Raw genomic sequence first — 19271 nt, 5'->3', positions numbered from 1 at the left:
CGTCTCGTGTCGTTTATAATTACCCCGATGTATGTTTAACCTGCTTTACGACTCTAAATCGACCCGGATGTTTGTCTGAAGGTGTAAAGGTTGACTACCACAATCTTTTTTTTTCTAAGAAGTATCATGTGATTGTCTTCGTGGCATTTAGTTTAGAAAACTGCTCCCGTGTTTATCAAGATGTGCTACAGTCACTTCTTTTGTGGAGTGAAAGTTGAGCTCCATGCAGGTTTTTAATCTATGCTCTTCTTATGTAAGACTGCCACAGTGACATGGGAACACCTGGGAATGTTGAACAATGTGTTCACTTCAAACTTGCTCACAAAAAAAAAAAAAAAAAAGCTGCCTTAAGAGACCCCCGGATGGTAACCGAGTGATTTGTTGGCAACGTTTGGAGGGGGGGGTTACCAGAGATAAAATTTTAAGACGTCTACAGAACTGTGACCAAGTCTAACACACCTTTTATTTCATACTACATTTCATTGTAGTTAATTTTTAACCACTCGTGTAAGGACAGCTGGATTTGTGATAAGGCTTAATGAAAGCCAGGTCAACCTGAATGGCACGCAATGGTGTTGAGCTTTAAAACCTGCCAAAAATCGATGATGGTTGTTTTAAATCCAAATTAACACCACACAATAGAACAAGTCATATGTTCTGCTTGTAATTCATATCTTTATTTTTGTTAAAAAATGTCATTTTCTTCATTCTATCGTTTTTTTTAAATTAATTGACCGATTAATCGGTTAGCAAAATTGTATTCATCCAAATATAGTAATCGACAACTGCCTCAAAAAAATTTCAAATTGGTTGGTCCCTAATTTCTCATCAAAATTGCAACACACAATAGTTACAATAATGCAAGTAGCGGTCTTTTGTGCATCCTTAGTAGAGGTATCATGAATGGGAAATCCTGAAAATAATGGAGTTTAATGTTTCAATCAGGCACACCCAGGCGTGAGACTTCCCGCCACTAGCGTGGCTCCTATTGTTTTTTTCTTATCAGGCACTACAGCAGGCACGCCTCAAAGCTGAGCAGGAGGACCTGAAAAACCAGGTGCCTCCCTCAGATTACGACCATCAGTCCCAGCACACCAAGTAAGAAACCTCCTCTTACTCACTCACTCACTCCAGCCCAGAAAGCGAGAACAGCATCCCGGTTGTTTTCAAACTCTTTTATCCCGCCGCTGTCTTTCGTGAGACAGGAGACTGAGGAGGCGATGATGGGCACTCTCTGACTTGGGATAGGACTTCACTCCTTTATACTTCACTATGCTCTCCTGTGTCCAGCGATTTTGAGAAGGGGAGGGTGAGGTGGCGAGACGTGCGGTCCTCATCCTTCCACCTGGAGAAACCTCGGGCTGATATCACAGCGAAACGTCGGTGGTAAGTTCCATATACTTTGCTGATTGGTCATATATTGTTTATCCTCTGCGAGGATCTAAACCATCTCTACTGTACAGACATGCAGTCTATTTGTCTTATAATATTTTTATGCGTTTTATACATTAAATAGAAGCTTCTGTATGCAGCCCCTGGAATGTAACATTTGGTACGTGCTGCTTTAGAAGGATTTTATATTATGTTATTAGGATTTATATAGGTTTTATATTCCCACCATTCTACTCTCTCTTTGTCATTCACCACTGTTAGAATCGCTTACCTTATCAGTACGTGCCACGCTACGAGTACGACAACATGGAAAAACATGTGACTCACCAAAAAGTGTTTCTCAAGTCGTCAAGCTTTGGCGAGTCATCCGCAAGCGTCTAAAAATAAAACGTGTCACCTCCATGCGAATGACTAATTGTGCAATGATGCATAATTGGTAGTATGTCATATTTAGAAGCTAAAAATATTTGGTAAGGAACAGCAAAAAGAGCTCTAAGTATAGTTTTCTGAATAATAATGATAAAATAAACTTTGAATTAAGCAGGTGTTGATTGCATTGGATGTCATTTGCAGGCGTACCAATTGTAGTGTCCCACATATTAAGGGTGAAGGCTGTAATGTATTTTATTCCATTTAAATCTCAAGTCTGTCAGAGATTACTCACGTGAAAGCTCTTTCAAACTATATATCTGGACATAAATGTGCAGCATCACCTGTCAACACTGTGTACTTGCGTGTGAGAGAATGTCTGAGTGAGCAGGTGTCCTCCACTTGTCAGTCAATTCACACATTTTCATTTATCATGAAAGGCTGTGATTACCACCTAATTGTGCTAAAGGGATTTTTTGTTGCCTCTGCAGGTTCACGCTGAAAATGCAAAATTCAACCGCCTCACCTGAAAGCAACACGACGTCACCTTCCATCATTACCAAATCCAAAGAGCAAATCCTCATCCAAAGTGAGAGTTTTCCCACGATGCATTTCAACGTATCCACGTCGTGCCGCTGAAATCACTTTTTTTTTTTTTTTTCCCAGGTTCTGGTGCTATGATCGCTGTCATTGTCATCGGTATTATTGTTATACTCACCATTCTTCTCTTCATCTTGAAGACGTACAACAAGTAAGGCTGCATTCCTTTGGAATGTTGCAAAGCAGCTATAGGAAATTATTACAAAGACAGATTAATGATAGGTTCGAGAAGACAGACAGACGGAGACACTTTGTTGTCTCTTTTAGCTTCCTATGAGGTCCCAGAAAACAACAAACTCATTTTACTAGCTTGTTTCAGGTTTTTAGGTTTTTCAATTTTGGTTTTAATTATTTCATTCGTCCTTGTTAACTAAAATAACCCTACTGGACACTCATAAATTGAGGCACCACTGTTTATTGAAAACATACAGTATGTTTTGTCTTCATGTGGAAATGTCGTCCTTATTTTTTTATTTATTGTGGAATCAGGCGGACTCACCCATCCCGACTCCTGGGGTCCAACGGGGGCTCCAAACCCCAAAAGAAGACATCTCAACCTACGGTTCCAATCATTCCCATGGACCAAGTCGGCTCCGTGTCAGGCAACACCCCCTATTCGAACTCTGACTCATCATCATGGCCCAGAACGGAAGTGAACTCTGCAGACCGCATAGAAGAAATGAGCACAGCTACAGCGGTTAGCATCCATGATACTTCAGGGAATACGTGACATCCACTAAAAATATTGACTGACACACCTGCCTCTATAGAAGGAATCCTGTGGAAACATGACCTTTTTATGGTTAATCTGAGACTAAATGGTCTACAAGAGACACTACAAGAGGATGTGAAGTGAGGCGTCTTTTTGTCAAAGTAGTCAGTGTTTGTGTTTGCACTACCATTCCACACTTTATTTCTCACCTGTATCTGTTTGCCCGCATTTTTTTATTTTGTAAAACATACTGATGTCAACCAATTTTGCACTTAACATTTCATCCATAATTGTAGTGTTTGTTGTCTTTAGACGATATTGGAAATGAATAAAACTGAAACTGGATGTTCTGGCATATAGCTTGCTGTTTGAGCTGATGATGGAAAGAGTGTACCGGCTACGTGGGTTGTGAATGTGTGAGTAAATTGAGGTTATTATTAATTGAATTTACATAATTTTCTTGATGTTTTTGTCATAAAATGTTTTTAAAGTTAATTTGAACAGATTTGAACAAATCTGATAGTTCATACTGATTTTCAAACAATATTCAAAAGTATATTTTAGATATATTTTTGCGCAGTATATTTTTTAAATCATTATTTACTCCTTGCAACTGTAGTACTTTTTTGTAAGTGCAGTGTTGTTCGAAGTAGTCATGATATATGTATAGCTAAATATTTCTCTAAAATGTAAAGAAATGATTGATGGTAGAGAAATCTGTGTTATGACGCCCCCTAATGTTGAGAGGCACAACGACAGGGGAGCGTTCAAGAAGCGTAATATCTGGGATCTGAACATACCGAATAAATTGAGAAATAGAATACTTAAATTTGCTGCTGTTTAATATAATAAGTCGTTTTGAAACAAATAATAGCACTGAATTGAATTTTAATGAACTTTCAACACTTGTACGAGTGTGACTAAATTTAACGAACCTTACGGTAGCGGTCTTGAACGCAACTCGCCATCAGTATGTCAGGTTCATGATGGTGACTGGAGGTAAGCGGCTAACTCATTTTACTTTTCGAAATGTCTCCGCGCGAATATAACCCGAGTTATACGTAGGTATCATCTAAACTGTAATGTTTATGAGATAATTAAATCAATAATATTCTGTTTAACGTTGTTAAATTAATTACAGGCTAATTATCTACCAGCTAGCGTCTTAGCCTTCATGCTAAGGAAGTTAGCATCCTCCACCGGAACTCATCAATTCATGTCCAGTGACAAAATGTAACAAGAATAATGAAACAATTTCGTATTTAAATGACCTAAGGTGTGTTGTACATTAGTGGAAGTGCTGAGCCTCCTTTTGGTTTCCGTGCTGTGGGGCTGCACCAACCCTTTCCTGAAGAAAGGCACTGAAGGTATCGAACATGTGTCCAAATCCGGCAAAGTTGCTCAGTTTCTTGCTGAGCTCAAGTTTCTCTTCCTTAATGTCAAGGTAACACACTTCCATTTCTCTCTGTTTCTCTCTCAATTTTATAATAACATAAATGCCCTAACATCTTTTCCCATTGTCAGTATCTCATCCCTTTTGTCCTAAACCAGAGTGGTTCTTTGGTTTACTATTATACCCTTTCTACAGCAGGTGAGACATTATACTGTTTTTTGTTGTTGATATAAAGTTGTGTATTTAATTTGAGGTTAAAGTCATAATTTTGTTGGAATAATTGATATCATAATTCACTTGTTTTCATTCATTCATTCAAACATATTTAGCTGTTATTTAGCTTCATCTTTTGGGAGGATATTTTAGCTATTATAATTAATATTAATTTTCATTTTTGCTATTCAGATTTGTCATTGGCTGTCCCTGTGTCCAACTCTCTCACATTTCTGTGGACTCTGCTCACTGGCAAGTTGCTGGGCGAACATTTTGGAGGCAAACGTGAGTACAGTCCAATCGTGATGCATTAGTTTGCTTTTCCAAACTTCATCAGCCTTGTTCAAACTTCTTTATCTTTATCTATTTGTGTCTTTTCAGAGGCTGTTGCCGGAATGTTCCTCACTATGGTTGGGGTCACTTTGTGTATCATAGGCTCCATGGATGATGTTGGCACACAAGCTCAGTCCTGATGACCTTCCAGAATGTATAAAAGCTGGGATGGGACGACCGCTTTCCAGTGAAATGCAAATCAAAACGGAATCTGTGCCTATCCTAAGATCATCGCCTCAATTTATCTGTGGTACGTTAAAATAAGATATTCCTTTATTTGTCCACATGATGAAATTCCAGAGAGATGACATGAAAGGTATTTACTTCATGTTGAGAAAAAAAGTGCAACTGCCCTTTTTCGACTTAGCTGATGTTGGTCAAAATGAGGTCACCGTCCGTTCATCAAGGTAGTTTGCATTCGAGCAGCGTGCCCAACCAGAACCATACTTCTAAGCCCAAGCAAACAAGTGAAGACGTGTTCCGTTGAGTGTGACAGTGCGGCTGGGTTCACGCAGGGTTCATTCCCACAACTTGACCAGATTTATGGCGCTCCTATAGAAGCCGTGTCCAAATGAGTGTGGGAGTATTTTTGTTCTTTACTGATGCTTGACATTTGCATTGAAATAAGAAAATAATTAAAAAGCACGAATCATGTACTTAATAACCTAATTAAAAAAAGGACCTGCACTCGGTTGTTCATATGCCAGGTTTTTGTGATAGAAAAGTAATTTCAGAACATTTTCCACTATTAAGCTGACCTTCAGTGTACAAAAGACATCTGAAAAATTTTAATTATTTTCTGAAGGGTGGGTAAAAATGTGTGTATTGCTGTGTGTAATATAGTGTAGCTGTATCCAAATAAATCTCACAAAAAACACTTAATTGAATACCTTTTAATTCTTTTGTAAATGGTTTTATTGCATGAACTAAAACAAACACTTCCCGAAGTATTTGTTCTACTTTTTTAATGGACATTTTCTTCCTGAAAACAATAATTACTTGATTCTTTTTTTTTTTGTAATACAGTTTGATGAAAGCAAAAAAAAAAAGCAATTGTTTATGATGGTTCTTCAGTTAGACCTTCTCCCTGGTGGTAGTTCTGTGCTCTTTTTGGACCCTCCTGTTAAAAAAAGTAGATTTGTACCACCATCATGACATTAAAACATTCAAATAAATTAGTGTAGTAATATCATTCATCAAAAACGAGGCTTACAAAATATGAATATATGAAAACCAAAATGTATAATTAATGATTCATTTCAGATTTATCTCGTATAAAGGTTTAATAGCAATTGGACCTTGATACATTTTTTTTTTTTTAAACAGTCCTTGAAAATGTATTAAAGTTACGTTAAATACAACTGAAATCTACTCAAGCAGTGATTCTTTCAGACACCACTAGAGGGAGCCGAGTGGTACATGTTAAACTTGCCTTTTCCTCCTGATGGTCCAAAGTATTTCCCTGAATTTCTCGATGAGAATTGGGAGCGTTCAAAGTCATCTTGTTGAGCTCAGGCTCCTTTAAATAGAGACGCTCACATTAAACCCACCATACAAGAAATCCGCCCCCCCCCCCCCAAAAAAAAAGTATAATGTGTGTGTGTGTACCAGATTTTCAATGTTAAACTCCGCTTCTCTGCTTTGTATTATCGCCGTCGTTTCCACTTCATCTTGCTCTGACGGCAGTAACTATCAAATAGCAAAAGTGCGACACCTTGATTGCCAAACCAGAACTTAATAATCGAATGCTTCTTTTTATAACCTTCAGTGTGCCATTCAGAGTGTCATATGTGATGTTCAGCTCTTCATCCTCCACTATTTCTGCTGCTCTCTTTAGGACAAAAGACAAAGTTACGGTTAAAAAAAAAAAAAAAAGAAATCCACCTTGCAATTTAATATATTGTGACCAAATCATATATAGCAAACCTGATCAACAGGAATTTCTGTAGCTGTATTCTCATCCTCCTGCACCTCCTCTGCTCCTCTCACCTCTTCCCTCCGCCTCCGCCGTGCTCCCGGCTTAAAGACGCCGCGAAAGACTTAAACAAAACGCCGAGGGTTAGATTCAGCTGAGTAAAGACCGCGAGGATGTTTGATGGTGGGTCCAGACCGGGTCCGTTACTGTGGGGAGGTCTCGGAGTTCCTCTGGCTTTTTGAATCCTGGTGTCGCCAGCTCTCAGGTCCGTCAGGTGCTGCTCCTGCGGTGGGGGGGCAGCTTCATAACCCGTCGACTTCACCCTCCGCTCGTCTGACTGATAGGAACAGGACAACAATTGATTCGGCATCACGATTATATTGAAATACGCTAAATTGTTTTACCTCTGGAGAGTTGAGCAGAGCGGAATCGCTACATTGGTCTTCTGGACCGCTTCCTTCCTTCCTGTTCTACAGAAAATAACATCAAAATGGACTGACGGATTGACATTGACTTTCTGGAGAGCTACTTCAGTGAAGAAACATAATGACAACAATGGAAACGTTAGATTTTAATTTAACTGAACTGCCACGGCCACAACACTTTTGTCTCAATATTTTGGAGAAAACTAAAAATTGATATTCACCACATTTCTCCTCAGTGTCCGTCTCCTTCCTGGGTAATACCTAGAAATAAAGGCAAAGCAATGTCAAGTAAAGGATAATATCTCAAACTTAATTAATCAGTTTAAATGTCCTGCGTTCGTCAATCCTAATAGTCAATTAAATTTCAGCCACTGATAAACTTTCGACATTAGAGTACAGTACCTCTCTGTGGCTTTTGAGACCAACATCTCCATGTATGGAAGCTTTTTGAACTTCTCTGTTCCCACGGCAACGTAGCAGCGTCCGGTTTCCAGCTGCCCCGGCGAGGTCATCGTGACCCCTTCCACTGAACACAACCTGACAGTCGCGTAGCGGTCACAATGCTATTCTGCCCACGGGGTTTTTTATTTTTGTATTTTTACCTTACCTTCGCACAGCGCCTGTCCGTAAGCTGACCTTCTCTGTGACCATGCTGAGAATTTGCTCCAGGTCTTGCTGCATGCTGCGGGGAATGATGAATCGGAAGGGTGGATATAGGAGGTCCCCATTGCGTAAAACGCTGAAATATTACATACAGGCGTCACGCAAATACGTTGAATAAATGCGTGTTTTTGTACTTACTGTATAATGCAGGGCACTGGAACGAACTTCCTCCATTTGGCTGACACATTAGGCCTCGGGATTATTTTTGCCTGTGGGAGACATTTCGCTAATAAGTCGTGTTTCCACTGTTCACCATTAGACTGCCCCCTAGTGGTCAAGTTGCAAAGTTTCTTTTTTGTATAATTTTGCCTTCAGTCATCACTTAACAACTAATGAACTAGATAAAAAGCATGTCAAGCATTAATTAAGTGAACTGGATTGTGTCCAATGGAGTCCAAGGATGTATGTGACGTTTACATCACGGAAAATAAGCGGCTGTTTGGACTTGCCCAGACATGCACTGATTAACACGCTAACCATACTGTTAAGAATAACTTTCACATGATGCAATGCTTGCTGCAGTTCTCCACAACAACCACAAGACCAGGCATGCAAGCCTGCAGCAAGTCACTTACACAGTTACTCTTTTAATTCAGGCCGTAGAAGAAGAAAAAGTAGCAGCGCTTCAAATTCTTCAAAGTGGGATTAATCAGAATTAGCATCCATGAAACATTGGGTCTATTTTTATCATGACTCGGTAGGAGGTCCACTGGTGCATTCCTGTAGTTGGACTCACTTGGATCAATAAGTAATGGACTGAGCAGGGAACACGTTTTAATAAGAAAGATGAGCCGGCCTACCTGTGTGTCTTCACGCGTCGCCGGCTGCTTTTTCACACCCGTGTGTGAGTAGCTGCATCATGAGAAAACACACATAAAAGCACATAGAACATGTTATGGTTTAAGTATAATAAAGTATTTTTACTTCCACCCCCAAACTGGCTACCGGTGCTACTTACTCCAGTTTTTTGAACTTCTCAAAACCGGCGGCAACATACTGGGCCCCCGTCTGTAGGTCCTGGAGGTCGGCGACCTTGTGGCCTTGCCTGGGGGTGTACAGGGTCCTGACGGCCAACGGGGCTCCGATATTATGGGTCACCTCATTGAGGAAAGCCTCCATGCTGGACACCTGGCGTTGGTTGATCACGAAGCGACGGCCGCTAAAAAAGGGGTCACCGTTCCTGTACACCACCACGCTCTTCACCGGGGGTAGCGCCGTCGTGGCCGCCATCTTGGCGCCCTTTTAATACTACAAAGCTGCTACACACACAAACATTTAACAATGTAAATCCTGAAGAACATTCAAACATCCTAAAAATATCCTACTCATCCAGCACATCTTAGAAACTATTCCCCAGATTAGAAAATAAATTCCCCAAAATAAGAATGACTCAAACCATTCTAAGTCTCACATTTTCAGCATTATCTAGTCCAACATCCCAAAATTCCCCATCCTTATCTATTCCAAAGCGTTCAGCAAGCCCTATGTTCTACATTCCTCAATTTCTTTACAAGGAAATTCCAGAATTTAAGAGATTTTACAACGACCTTTGAAATTTCTTAACCCATTCAAGCCAGTCCAACCGCTCTTTCGGGCCATATCCAGACATCACATTCCCATATTTCCAAAGCCTTACAGTTTAGCGTCAGCTATTCAGAACACATTGGCTACAGAAATGACATTCTCCAATCAAATTTATACATTCATGAACACACACTCTGCAGATACACACCACAAATTGAAGATAGAGATAAATCCCCTCTGTACGGTTCTGGTGGTAGTGGCACATCTACCACGTTCTTCTATTCGCGCACATACACACACACGCATAACAGCCGACAGCCTTGTGTATTTCCTGGTTGCCATGACAGCGCGGCCAGCAGTGAGTGGCTTCGTGGAACAAACCACTGGCAGCAACCACAACAAAAGGGACAGAGTAAATGGGATGGTCCTGCCGCATGTGGGAGGCTGATCCATTATGATGATTGTTTGCATTGCTTACTTGAAAATAAATACACAACTAATTTCAGATAGAAAAATAATGTAAAACAAAGGAAAACTACCAATTACAATAAAAAATGTCAAATGGATGGACTATTGACTTAATTGGATCTGAAAGATGTTGATAGATGTTAATTATCAAACGGAAAACAATTGTGCAATTTCTAAAATGCCTCATTAGATATACTTTATTCATGAGTACATTTCCCATGATTTTTTTTAGATTTTGATTTCATGAAACTATAATGTTAGGAATATATTAAAAATGTGCACAGCAATGTTCAATTTTTAAATATTATATTTTGATTGAATTGTTAACTGTGCAATTCAATCACTGTTCACCCAACAGGAAATTGGATCATGTTATTGATCCACAAGCGAGCCATTTTCCTCCACAGATTGTGTTACATCACAATCAAACAGGAGTATGTGACAACAGCAACAGATTAAAAGAAGCACCATGGTAAGAAAATATGTTTATTCACTCTTTTACAAAACAATGCAAAATATACAATTGGCCTTTCAGTTTACACAATTCATTTACGGCGTATTAATATGCAGGTCCACTTCAGTGCATGCTCAGTTTGTCCTTCAGAGTCAAGTACTGCAGGGGAGATCAAAAGACAGAAAAATAATTCAGCTCAGAAGGCATGTAAAGTCATTCTCAAATATTTCTACAAACAAAAAACTAATGACTTATGTTAGTGGGAAAATTCATTTTGAAATGAATAAATATCTACTGTCTTCCCCGCAAAAGATTGTGTGTGTTCCACTGTACAACAGCGAGGACAAACCGACCTTGGTGTGAAAAAAAGGCCGCTGGTGGTCATTAAATAAATAACGCAACTGACTTACTGAGGCACCATAAATGTCACCGTAGTAAATCTCCAGCGTCGGCCTCGTGGTGGAAGGCCAACGTTGATTAAATGAAGGGAAATACTACATCAGCGGCTCACCTTTTTCCTGCTGTCAATGGCCTGCTGCAGCCACAGCAGCTCCATGGTCAGGGCGTCTCTATGGCAACGCAGGGTCTCCGGAGTAGCAGGCACCACCTGGGCCAAGCGGTCCCGTGGCGAACCTTGAGGTGACAAATTATTTATGCTATTATATGGTGATATTTTACAGTTTATTCATTCCCCCCCCTCAATTTATTCAAGTGTGAGTACTTTAACCATCTCTGCAAATGACACAGGGTTACCTTTAAGAGGAAGACTATCCATGCTACTCCAGATAGAGGTGGAGTCCAATGTGCTCTCCAGGACCTCTTCAGAGTTCATGTACGGACCTGCCTCAAGAACATGGCTGCTTTGTAAACACCCCTCAGTTTGTTGTTTAACCCCTGAGTCGTATTTCTGCACTTCCGTTGTCTGCAGACGATGACTTCCTCCTCTAGCTTCAGACAACGGCGCTACGTCTCCCGTCGCTGGATTCTGCGAGCAGGCTCCAACAGCTGATCCTGGAACTTTCCTGGGTAGGGGGTCATCCTGGTAGAAAAAAAAGAAGGCATGAGAAAGGTGCAAGACAGTGGACAAATCAGAATTTCTTACAGGTAGACTTGCCGTGTCTGTGAAGTAGGGGGTGGGGATGATGGCGTCCCTCCACCCCAAGTGGGCTAAAGCTCCATCTATCTCTTTCACGACTTCCTCAAAGTCCACCCGTGCATGACGCAGCTCAGCTCTCACCAAATGCCCGCGTGCGCGAGCCTGCGTGAACACATAGAACAGCTGATCAAGCTATGTTTTGAATTCTCCTAGTTTTATGTTTAGTATGACAGTAAACTTTAACTTGGAATAGCATTAAACAGTAAGTAAGAAGGAGCTGCAAGGAAGTTAAAGGTCAAGGCTAATGATTTTTGACCTCCTCACAGGCTAACGATGACGTCACGTCAGGTAGCCTGAAGCTGAGCAGCACTGTTTGTTTACGGTCGACGTGCCTGCCTATTAATAATCATCACATACATATGCGACATAGTACATCTAGCCGACAAATCGACTCAAACTACACACATGAGCCCGATGCTAATAACAGCTAGCATCGTTTTTGGTTTGCCACAGCGGCATTGCCGAACGTAGCGGAAAGGTAGTGCCATGATCGCCGCCGTCATAAAAAAGCTTTGCTGCTTTATCGTACGCGAGCAGAGAAATTAGCAACGAGGTTATTACCTGCAAACGAACAAGTGTACGCTCCCAGTCAAGCCCGTGCATCACTATGGTAACATGACTTGCCGGTGGAAAGCGGGAGCTTTGAGTTTACTTCCGGTGTCATGTTAAAAAAATAAAAGTTATGTTAAAATAGTAAAATTGCGCTGACGCCTAATCGGTGTTAGAATTGTTTTATATTTTGTCATATAGTAATTATAAACCTTAGGAACCAAAATAATTTATAAAACATATAACCGGATGTGCTCGAGAGTATCAACCTTTATATTCTGGAAAACGTGAACCGGAACTAGCCAATTGTTTGCATCTTCTGATAGCAATGGCTGTCTCACTCGCCAACCTCCTAAAAGTTTTATTTAGGACATAACTCGAGGAAATGAGCTCTTCTTCTAACCAGAGGACTTTATTTCAGACGTGGGGTGCGTCTGTAACTCCAACTAACCTCGTTCGGCCTGCAAATGAAAGAAAAAAAGTCGCTGGTTCGCGCAAAGCGAGCCAAAGAAATCTTGCCCCAAACCCACTCTGGGCTGAGCTTGGACCAAGAGACGCTCAAAAAGAGAGAAGTCAAACAGCAGAAATTCCCAAAGCTTCTCTTGATGATGAAGACGACGACGACGATCTCATGATTATTGCTGTCACTGAAGCCGAAGAGAACCTACAAAAGAAGAATGTCAGCTCACTCCAAGATCAGATGCACCTGCCTTCCACTCCATTATTTGGGAACGTCACTTATCCAGACTTCCCTGGTTTTGACAGCTCCTCTGCAACAGTTTGGATTTATCCTACTAACTTCCCGATTAGGGATTACCAGCTCAACATATCAAAGGCCGCATTGTTCCAAAACACATTAGTGTGCCTCCCCACAGGTTTGGGGAAGACATTTATCGCGGCGGTTGTGATGTACAACTTTTATCGTTGGTATCCAGCTGGGAAGATCATCTTCATGGCCCCCACCAAGCCACTGGTGGCGCAGCAGATTGAGGCTTGCTACAAAGTCATGGGCATCCCTCAGGGTCACATGGCTGAGCTGACTGGTACAGCACTCGCCTGCCATATTTATGCTTCACTATTGATAGTTGTTTTCATGTGTAACATATTCCAAGCATTTGGGGGGGAAAAAACACCTATCCACATTTTGGGTTATTTCTAGGGCACCCGCTGAGATGCCACAAAATGGCAAATCCCAAAATGGGAATTGGTGTCAAGGAAGTATGATTAAACACTTCATCACAACGGGGAAACAAGCCCTTATTGAGTTCGAGTTTAGCCCAGGTCATCCCAGGAAGTTACAAAAAATCAAAGTAATAACTATCGTCTTGTGTTTCCGCAGGCACCACAGCGGCCCAGCAGAGGCAGGAAATGTGGCGCTCCAAGCGTGTGTTCTTCCTCACGCCTCAAGTGATGATGAATGACCTGTCCAGAGACACATGCCCGGCCCGGCAGGTCAAGTGTGTGGTGATCGACGAGGCCCACAAGGCACAGGGAAACCATGCCTACTGTCAGGTACACAGACATTGGACGTCACAAATTGTGGGCCAGTTATAGTTCAACCCTCCCGCCATTTTTATAGAACTTTCATTGCTGGGCACATGAAGAGAATGTTTGGATGCTGTTTCACTGAAGCAGGCGCCATGTTCTTGTTCATTCAGGTAATCAGACAGCTCAGCAGTCAAACTCTGCAGTTCCGCGTCTTAGCACTTAGCGCCACTCCAGGGGGGAACAAAGAGGTAAGGTTTCAATCCTTGTCTTTTCACAACCCATTGTGACGCACATAATAACCAAGTGTTCTCTCCTTGCAGTCGGTGCAGTCCGTGATCTCCAATCTGCTCATCTCCCATATCGAGCTACGCTTGGAGGAAAGCCCTGACATCCTGGCTCATTCGCACCAGCGTAGCGTGGAAAAAATGGTGGTGCCACTGGGGGAGGTTCTGGCTGCTCAGCAGGCTCGCTACTTGCAGGTAGGTCCCCATGCCACATGTCATATTTGTGCGTGTGATGACAAAAGTGTCATACAGTGTACAGTACTTCTATTTCGGTGTTTTGCTGCCCCCCAGTGGTCACTTTCTGTATGGTCAGTAATTTTTTAATTGACTTTGCAGTGGCCTCTTTTACATGTCATTTAGATTGTCTGTGTGATTTACATGCTATGTATTGTAGTGAACTGAAAGGCAGAGCTTAGATGTGACGTCATGGGAGCATATAGCCTCTTTTAGTCATCAGGTTTACCAGTAATCTTGTAGTCAATTATCCGTGTTGATTCTATTGTTGTCTTTCCTTGTGCCGATTAAGTATCGGTTTCGAGTCCACCTTGACTGAAGCCGTTGTGTGATTTATGGTTGAGTGGGGTGTGTCCGCCTTTTGTTGGCAACATTTGATCCAAATAAAAGAGAGGGATTTCCCTTGAGGGACATGTGGGTAAACAGGACTTGGACTGCGCATTTCACTTGTACAAAAATTCCGCTTGAGCAAAATGTGATTGAGACGATTGTGTTGCAGTTGTGTAAAGGGTATTGTGACGATGATTATGGGAAGTGTTTATTTCATGTGAATTATGACATGTTTACTTTTGTCCTCCATTGCTAATGTACAATGTGGTGAATCTGAGCTATCGCCAGTGGTTTGTATCTCGCTTATAGCTTGATTTGCCAAAAAGTTAAATCACCAATATCAAGTTAAAGCCACATTGAGTCAACTCACTTGGTACTGTGCTGTAGAAAAAAAAAATGTTACATAAACATGTAACAAACAAATGACATAATATGGCATAATACAAAACAGACCTGTTTTGATTTTTCAAAGACAGGAAACAAGCCCATGTTTATTGTTGAAAATAAAACCACAGTAGCACTCTGCTGTTGCACTTTTATGTTCACAGTACAGCACACGATTAGCCTTTTGACTAAAATAAGCAAACATGGAGGTTGGATGTTCACACACGACCAGGATCACAAAGGGGGAGTAACACTCGCATTGTGTATCCTGACTTTGAATCACCTCCACTCACAGTCACGATGTGAAAAAGAACATCTTTGGATTTTTGTTAATAGACACTTGGGCAAACATGTTTGTTAATAATAATAATAATAATAATTTTTGAGGAAATTAAAGTTTCCTTATTCTATTTCATAGAATCTCTGAAACGTAAAATCTTTTAAGCACAGCTGGTGGATTGGTTAGTTTAATCTGAAAATATAGTGAAAATATACACGTACTCTACAGATATTTCAGCACCACTTTGCAGGGGAAAACATAAGAAACCCTTCTCCTCATGGTTACCCTTGTTTTTAAGTGATAGCGATATTTATTCATATTTTTTCATAGAACATTACAAACAACGTTCCGCTTTCCTTATGGTCTAAGATGTCAGCGCCACATCTGGTTGCAACCTTTCTACTCATCGGCAGCGGCGGTGGTGGTGGTTGTTGCGGTACAGTAGTGAGACGTACACACTAACACAAAATAGCATGTTTGCGGGCAAAAAAAAAAAGATTCCCGGGTGGAGAAAACACGAGGAATGCGATGTGTTTAAGTGCTTCTGATTGTCGTTGAGCAGTAGAGTTTGGTTTGTACGCACGCAGACAATGTCTTCCATTCTCACTTTGTGTCGACTTTCATTCGGGTAGTTTATTATTGGCATTATGGGCAAGCTTGTATGGTGCTTCCCCCACGCAAGCACTGTCGAGTTTAATGGAACAGAAACGGTTCACTGATGGGCTGTGAGGTACTCTGTTAATGAATCCAATCATCTCGTAAAACCGTTTAACCTGCAGTAGTCCCGAGATTTGCACAATGAAACAAGTGCGTCAACACTTACACATTTGACTTCACAAGTCAGCGAGCTAAAATGCGACAAAGAAGCAGTGTTACGGACAAAAACGAAGCACGATTAGGCAGTACGTCCACGACTGAGGATCATTTAGCGGCTTGGATACAGCACCTCCAAGGGTTTGACTATAGCAAGAGTGAATGTGAAGTGCACCGGCCCGATGGGGCGGCGACTAAGAATGGACGATGTTGCACCTGAGAGCTGTGAGGAGTCTTGCGAGGCTCAAAACGGTTTCGGGTGGAATGCTGCCGAGAACCTCGTTCCGCCTTGCCCCGTCAAGGGCGTTCCAGGAACCAGATCTCGTTCTGGCGCTGGCTGTGCGCCGGGTTGGTGTAGCCGGCCACAATGAAGGAGTCGTTCACGCACACGCTGGGCGACTCCAGCAACTCGGCCATGCTGTTGATCTGATCCACGATGGTTAACTCGTTTGTGGGGCCGGAGAAGGGCCTGCGGTAGGTAACGTGACAGAACATTGACGCAAACGTTGATCGTTTCCTACAGTCAAAGATTGCCCATGCCCACCTTGTGTACACAACAGCCGCGGGCCAGATATCGATAACGATGTCGCTGTCGTGAGGTTGAGGCGGCTGCGCCTGGTGGTGGGTGGGCAGGTAGTATGCTACGGTCACTTCCTGGGCGATGGCCGAATGGTTCTGGTCGGTGCGCACCACGGTCACGATGGGCAGCGACATGCCCAGGTAGTCGCCTACACGGAAAATACAATCTCGTCAGCCAGCGAAATATAGCTTTTGGATCAAGTTGTGTTGAAACTCACCTGAGGAGTTCTGCTGGCAGATGTATCTCATTATCCTCATGAAGCCGTAGCAGATGCTCTGTTCGTACGTCTCCTCGCTCATTGTGATGCAGGCCCAGTGGCCCTTTTCATAATGGCGCTTCTCATATAGCAGCTCCCCGCACTACAACAGAAAAGCTATTATCACGTCCGTTCGGTAATAATTTGAGATTTCTTTCATTCATTGCAGCGTTCCTAACTGCTGACGACACTGAGTAGGAAAGCCAATCACAATGACCTAATTTTCTTTGCTCAAGTCCGGTGTTGTCTGAAGCGGCCAATACTGGACATACTTGTTGAAAACATGCAGACAACTCATTAAGATAAAAGGTGAGATTTGGCACAGGTAGATTGAGATTGTCTTTGGACAGCAACCGTGTCTGATTTTTAATTCACCATCTTGGGCTAGAGCTCCGTCCGTCACTGTCCTTTGTTTAAACGCAATTCTCCTGCCATGTTTCAATGTCCTAAATGAACTCGAGTTAAACCAATTAGCCAACTTTATTTATATGGTCCCCGAGGGGCTTTAAGTGGCTTACTGCATTGGGAACACGACCTCTTAAGAAGATAAAAGTCGGAAGGAATGCATTCCACTAAATGATTGTAATAACACTATTATAATTATGATAATAGTATTTACTACAATAGCAAAAAAGAATGTGTTAAAAAGATGTTGTCTTAAGTACCTTACAAGGCTTGTTAAGTATTAGTTGCGTTGGTGAAACCAGTCGGATCCATACCTTCTCTTTCCGTGACAGGAGGGTGAAAGGGATGTGTTCTCTGTTACTGCGCCCATTATTATTGGTGGTTAGCTGTTGAATGGGTTCGGCCATTTCTGCAGTAGTAAAACGACAGAACACATTAGTCAGCCAACCAAGAAAATTTCAAACTGTTCCATATTCATGAGCAAATAAATTAAGCTTACGCCACCTTTTAGGATTTGTTTAGTACAATTGTGACTTGTCGTCTGGATGTTTCAACAACGCTAGTTCAACGTTGCAATTCACTTTGCATTGATGCTGTGTGTGTGTTGAATACCTTTAAAAATAAATCTTGATTTTTTTTTTTTATATATAGTTTCTGACACTGGTAGCGGGTGAAAGTTGAAACCTTTTCTGAGCTCGGGGCTGCTGTTCTTATTCCTTTATTTCGACAGTGGTTTGACATATCGACTTCTCCAGGCTTAAATGCGAAAAACACGCGGAGTTCACATGGTTTGTGTGTGTGTGTGCGTGTGTGTTGTGGCTGGCCTGAGAAGGCTGCCAGATGGGCAGAGTACTGTGCCAAGGCATCACGTGGAGTGATGTTTATTAGAGGTGACGCAAAGACACTGATTAAAGCTGCCCATTGCCAGCTATGGACCGCAATTGACGCACAAGTCCATGCCGTGGCCACATATGAAACGCCGTAGTAACGATTAAAAAACTAGCCCGGTTCACCGACTGACCTGTAAGAATTTAATGATGAGAATAGAACTCCATTGCCTGAAATTAAAAATAACGATGTACCAAAAAGCAAGGACCAATTCAATCGCATCAAATCAATATGTGGAGAGGATAACTAGGTCACATGGATCTGCTGCATTAGAGCCACCAAATCAATCGAAGTGAAAATAGCAACATGTGTTTTTTGGAAGAAATTGATGTGTGTTTGACTCAGTCATGCATTCTCAAAGGCATATCATCTGTTGCTATGGCAGCAACTCACTTGAGATACAGTCAACGGCGCATGCTTTGCTTCTTTGGCTTAAAGCGACGCTCACGTCACATCCAATTTAAAGCTAAGCGGGTGCTCAACTCGACTCGCAATCAAACTGGAAGAATTGAAGAGACACTTTTTCAGTTCAATGGCAGACTAAACTTGATCGAAGGGCATCCAAGTGGCCTTCTTAGTTGCGACTTCCTTTTTGGCAGATTAATAATGTGTAACTATTAGGGACACGTTGGTCCACTAAAGTTCTCAATGATAGACAAGTGTTATGTCAACAAGTCGCTAATCAGGTTTTTAGCTTAGGGAGAAACATCTCAATTTACTGCCTTCAAAACAAGTAGTTCTGCTTTCAACCACACCTCCGCAGTCACAAAAAATGAACCTGCATCACTTTGTTTTAATAAACCAAGTGATAACTTTAGATGGTTGTCTACTGGTTCACCATCAAGAGCACATGGAGTCTCGATACGTTCCTGCTGATTTGCATTTGAAATATCCCATGCATGTTTGCGGGAGATCATGACAAAGCCTGCATGGCATACATCTGCCTGAGCAGTAAATCCAAGCACAGAACATTTTGCCTGTCCTCTGTGCTGTATTTACATGCAAGACTTAGCGGGCAGCCACGTACTGACCAGTATGCGCCCGAGGTAGATAAGCTCTCCCTGAAGCAGAAAGCTCCAGCAAGCCATTTTGTGCTAAATCCGCAATTAGTGCTGTGCTCAGAGGGCAGCGGACGTGCGCTGGTGTGTTGTTGGGTTTCTCAC

The 19271-nt window shown here is 41.9% G+C and overlaps 5 protein-coding genes across 10 annotated transcripts in view; 2 read left to right on the top strand and 3 right to left on the bottom strand.

Moving 5' to 3' along the window:
• The first annotated feature begins 3987 nt into the window (after positions 1-3987).
• tmem234 (transmembrane protein 234) lies at positions 3988-11018 on the top strand. 2 transcript variants are annotated; one of them, XR_005096231.1, is made up of 7 exons: positions 3988-4072; positions 4366-4517; positions 4598-4664; positions 4872-4964; positions 5061-5262; positions 10366-10479; positions 10897-11018. XR_005096231.1 is itself a non-coding variant. In XM_037241053.1 (5 exons), the coding sequence occupies exons 1-5, from the start codon at positions 4057-4059 to the stop codon at positions 5150-5152; spliced, it is 420 nt and encodes a 139-aa protein (XP_037096948.1). In that variant the 5' UTR covers positions 3988-4056; the 3' UTR covers positions 5153-5899. The 2 variants fall into 2 exon arrangements, 1 of the variants encoding a protein (XP_037096948.1); XM_037241053.1 differs by lacking the exons at positions 10366-10479; positions 10897-11018 and having other exon boundaries at positions 5061-5899.
• Positions 6019-9885, bottom strand: dcdc2b (doublecortin domain containing 2B). 2 transcript variants are annotated; one of them, XM_037241048.1, is made up of 14 exons: positions 9748-9885; positions 8974-9274; positions 8816-8867; positions 8154-8224; positions 7960-8091; positions 7755-7889; positions 7574-7613; positions 7332-7397; positions 7123-7264; positions 6939-7051; positions 6775-6843; positions 6621-6701; positions 6445-6531; positions 6019-6132 (listed from the first exon to the last, which is right to left on the bottom strand). In XM_037241048.1, the coding sequence occupies exons 2-14, from the start codon at positions 9243-9245 to the stop codon at positions 6070-6072; spliced, it is 1323 nt and encodes a 440-aa protein (XP_037096943.1). In that variant the 5' UTR covers positions 9246-9274; positions 9748-9885; the 3' UTR covers positions 6019-6069. The 2 variants fall into 2 exon arrangements, with proteins under 2 accessions (XP_037096943.1, XP_037096944.1); XM_037241049.1 differs by having other exon boundaries at positions 8974-9271; positions 9748-9875.
• On the bottom strand, positions 10478-12268 carry iqcc (IQ motif containing C). Its single transcript, XM_037241052.1, has 5 exons — positions 12179-12268; positions 11576-11719; positions 11215-11500; positions 10973-11094; positions 10478-10620 (listed from the first exon to the last, which is right to left on the bottom strand). Exons 1-5 carry the CDS (start codon positions 12218-12220, stop codon positions 10585-10587), a joined length of 630 nt encoding a protein of 209 aa, XP_037096947.1. The 5' UTR covers positions 12221-12268; the 3' UTR covers positions 10478-10584.
• The window catches only part of fancm (FA complementation group M), a 25322-nt gene continuing 17462 nt past the window's right edge, over positions 11412-19271 (top strand). Inside the window, exons 1-5 of one of the 4 annotated variants that reach the window (XM_037241038.1) lie at positions 11412-11530; positions 13042-13209; positions 13506-13678; positions 13825-13902; positions 13975-14133. In XM_037241038.1, the coding sequence (XP_037096933.1) occupies positions 13074-13209; positions 13506-13678; positions 13825-13902; positions 13975-14133 (546 nt within the window). In that variant the 5' untranslated portion in view covers positions 11412-11530; positions 13042-13073. Of the gene's footprint in view, positions 11531-12350; positions 13210-13505; positions 13679-13824; positions 13903-13974; positions 14134-19271 lie in introns of those variants that run through there. The other 3 variants (XM_037241040.1, XM_037241036.1, XM_037241037.1) reach the window with 3 other exon arrangements.
• Positions 14959-19271, bottom strand: part of soul3 (heme-binding protein soul3) — a 5798-nt gene continuing 1485 nt past the window's right edge. Inside the window, exons 2-5 of the mRNA XM_037241051.1 lie at positions 17535-17629; positions 16777-16918; positions 16524-16707; positions 14959-16448 (exon numbers count right to left, since the gene is read on the bottom strand). Of these exons, the coding sequence (XP_037096946.1) occupies positions 16277-16448; positions 16524-16707; positions 16777-16918; positions 17535-17629 (593 nt within the window). The 3' untranslated portion in view covers positions 14959-16276. The remainder of the gene's footprint in view (positions 16449-16523; positions 16708-16776; positions 16919-17534; positions 17630-19271) is intronic.

Source organism: Syngnathus acus, chromosome 22 (genome assembly GCF_901709675.1).
Source record: "Syngnathus acus chromosome 22, fSynAcu1.2, whole genome shotgun sequence".
Lineage (NCBI taxonomy): Eukaryota > Metazoa > Chordata > Actinopteri > Syngnathiformes > Syngnathidae > Syngnathus > Syngnathus acus.
The sequence above is the reverse complement of the archived record's forward strand: the minus strand, read 5'-3'. Positions and strand labels throughout refer to the sequence as shown.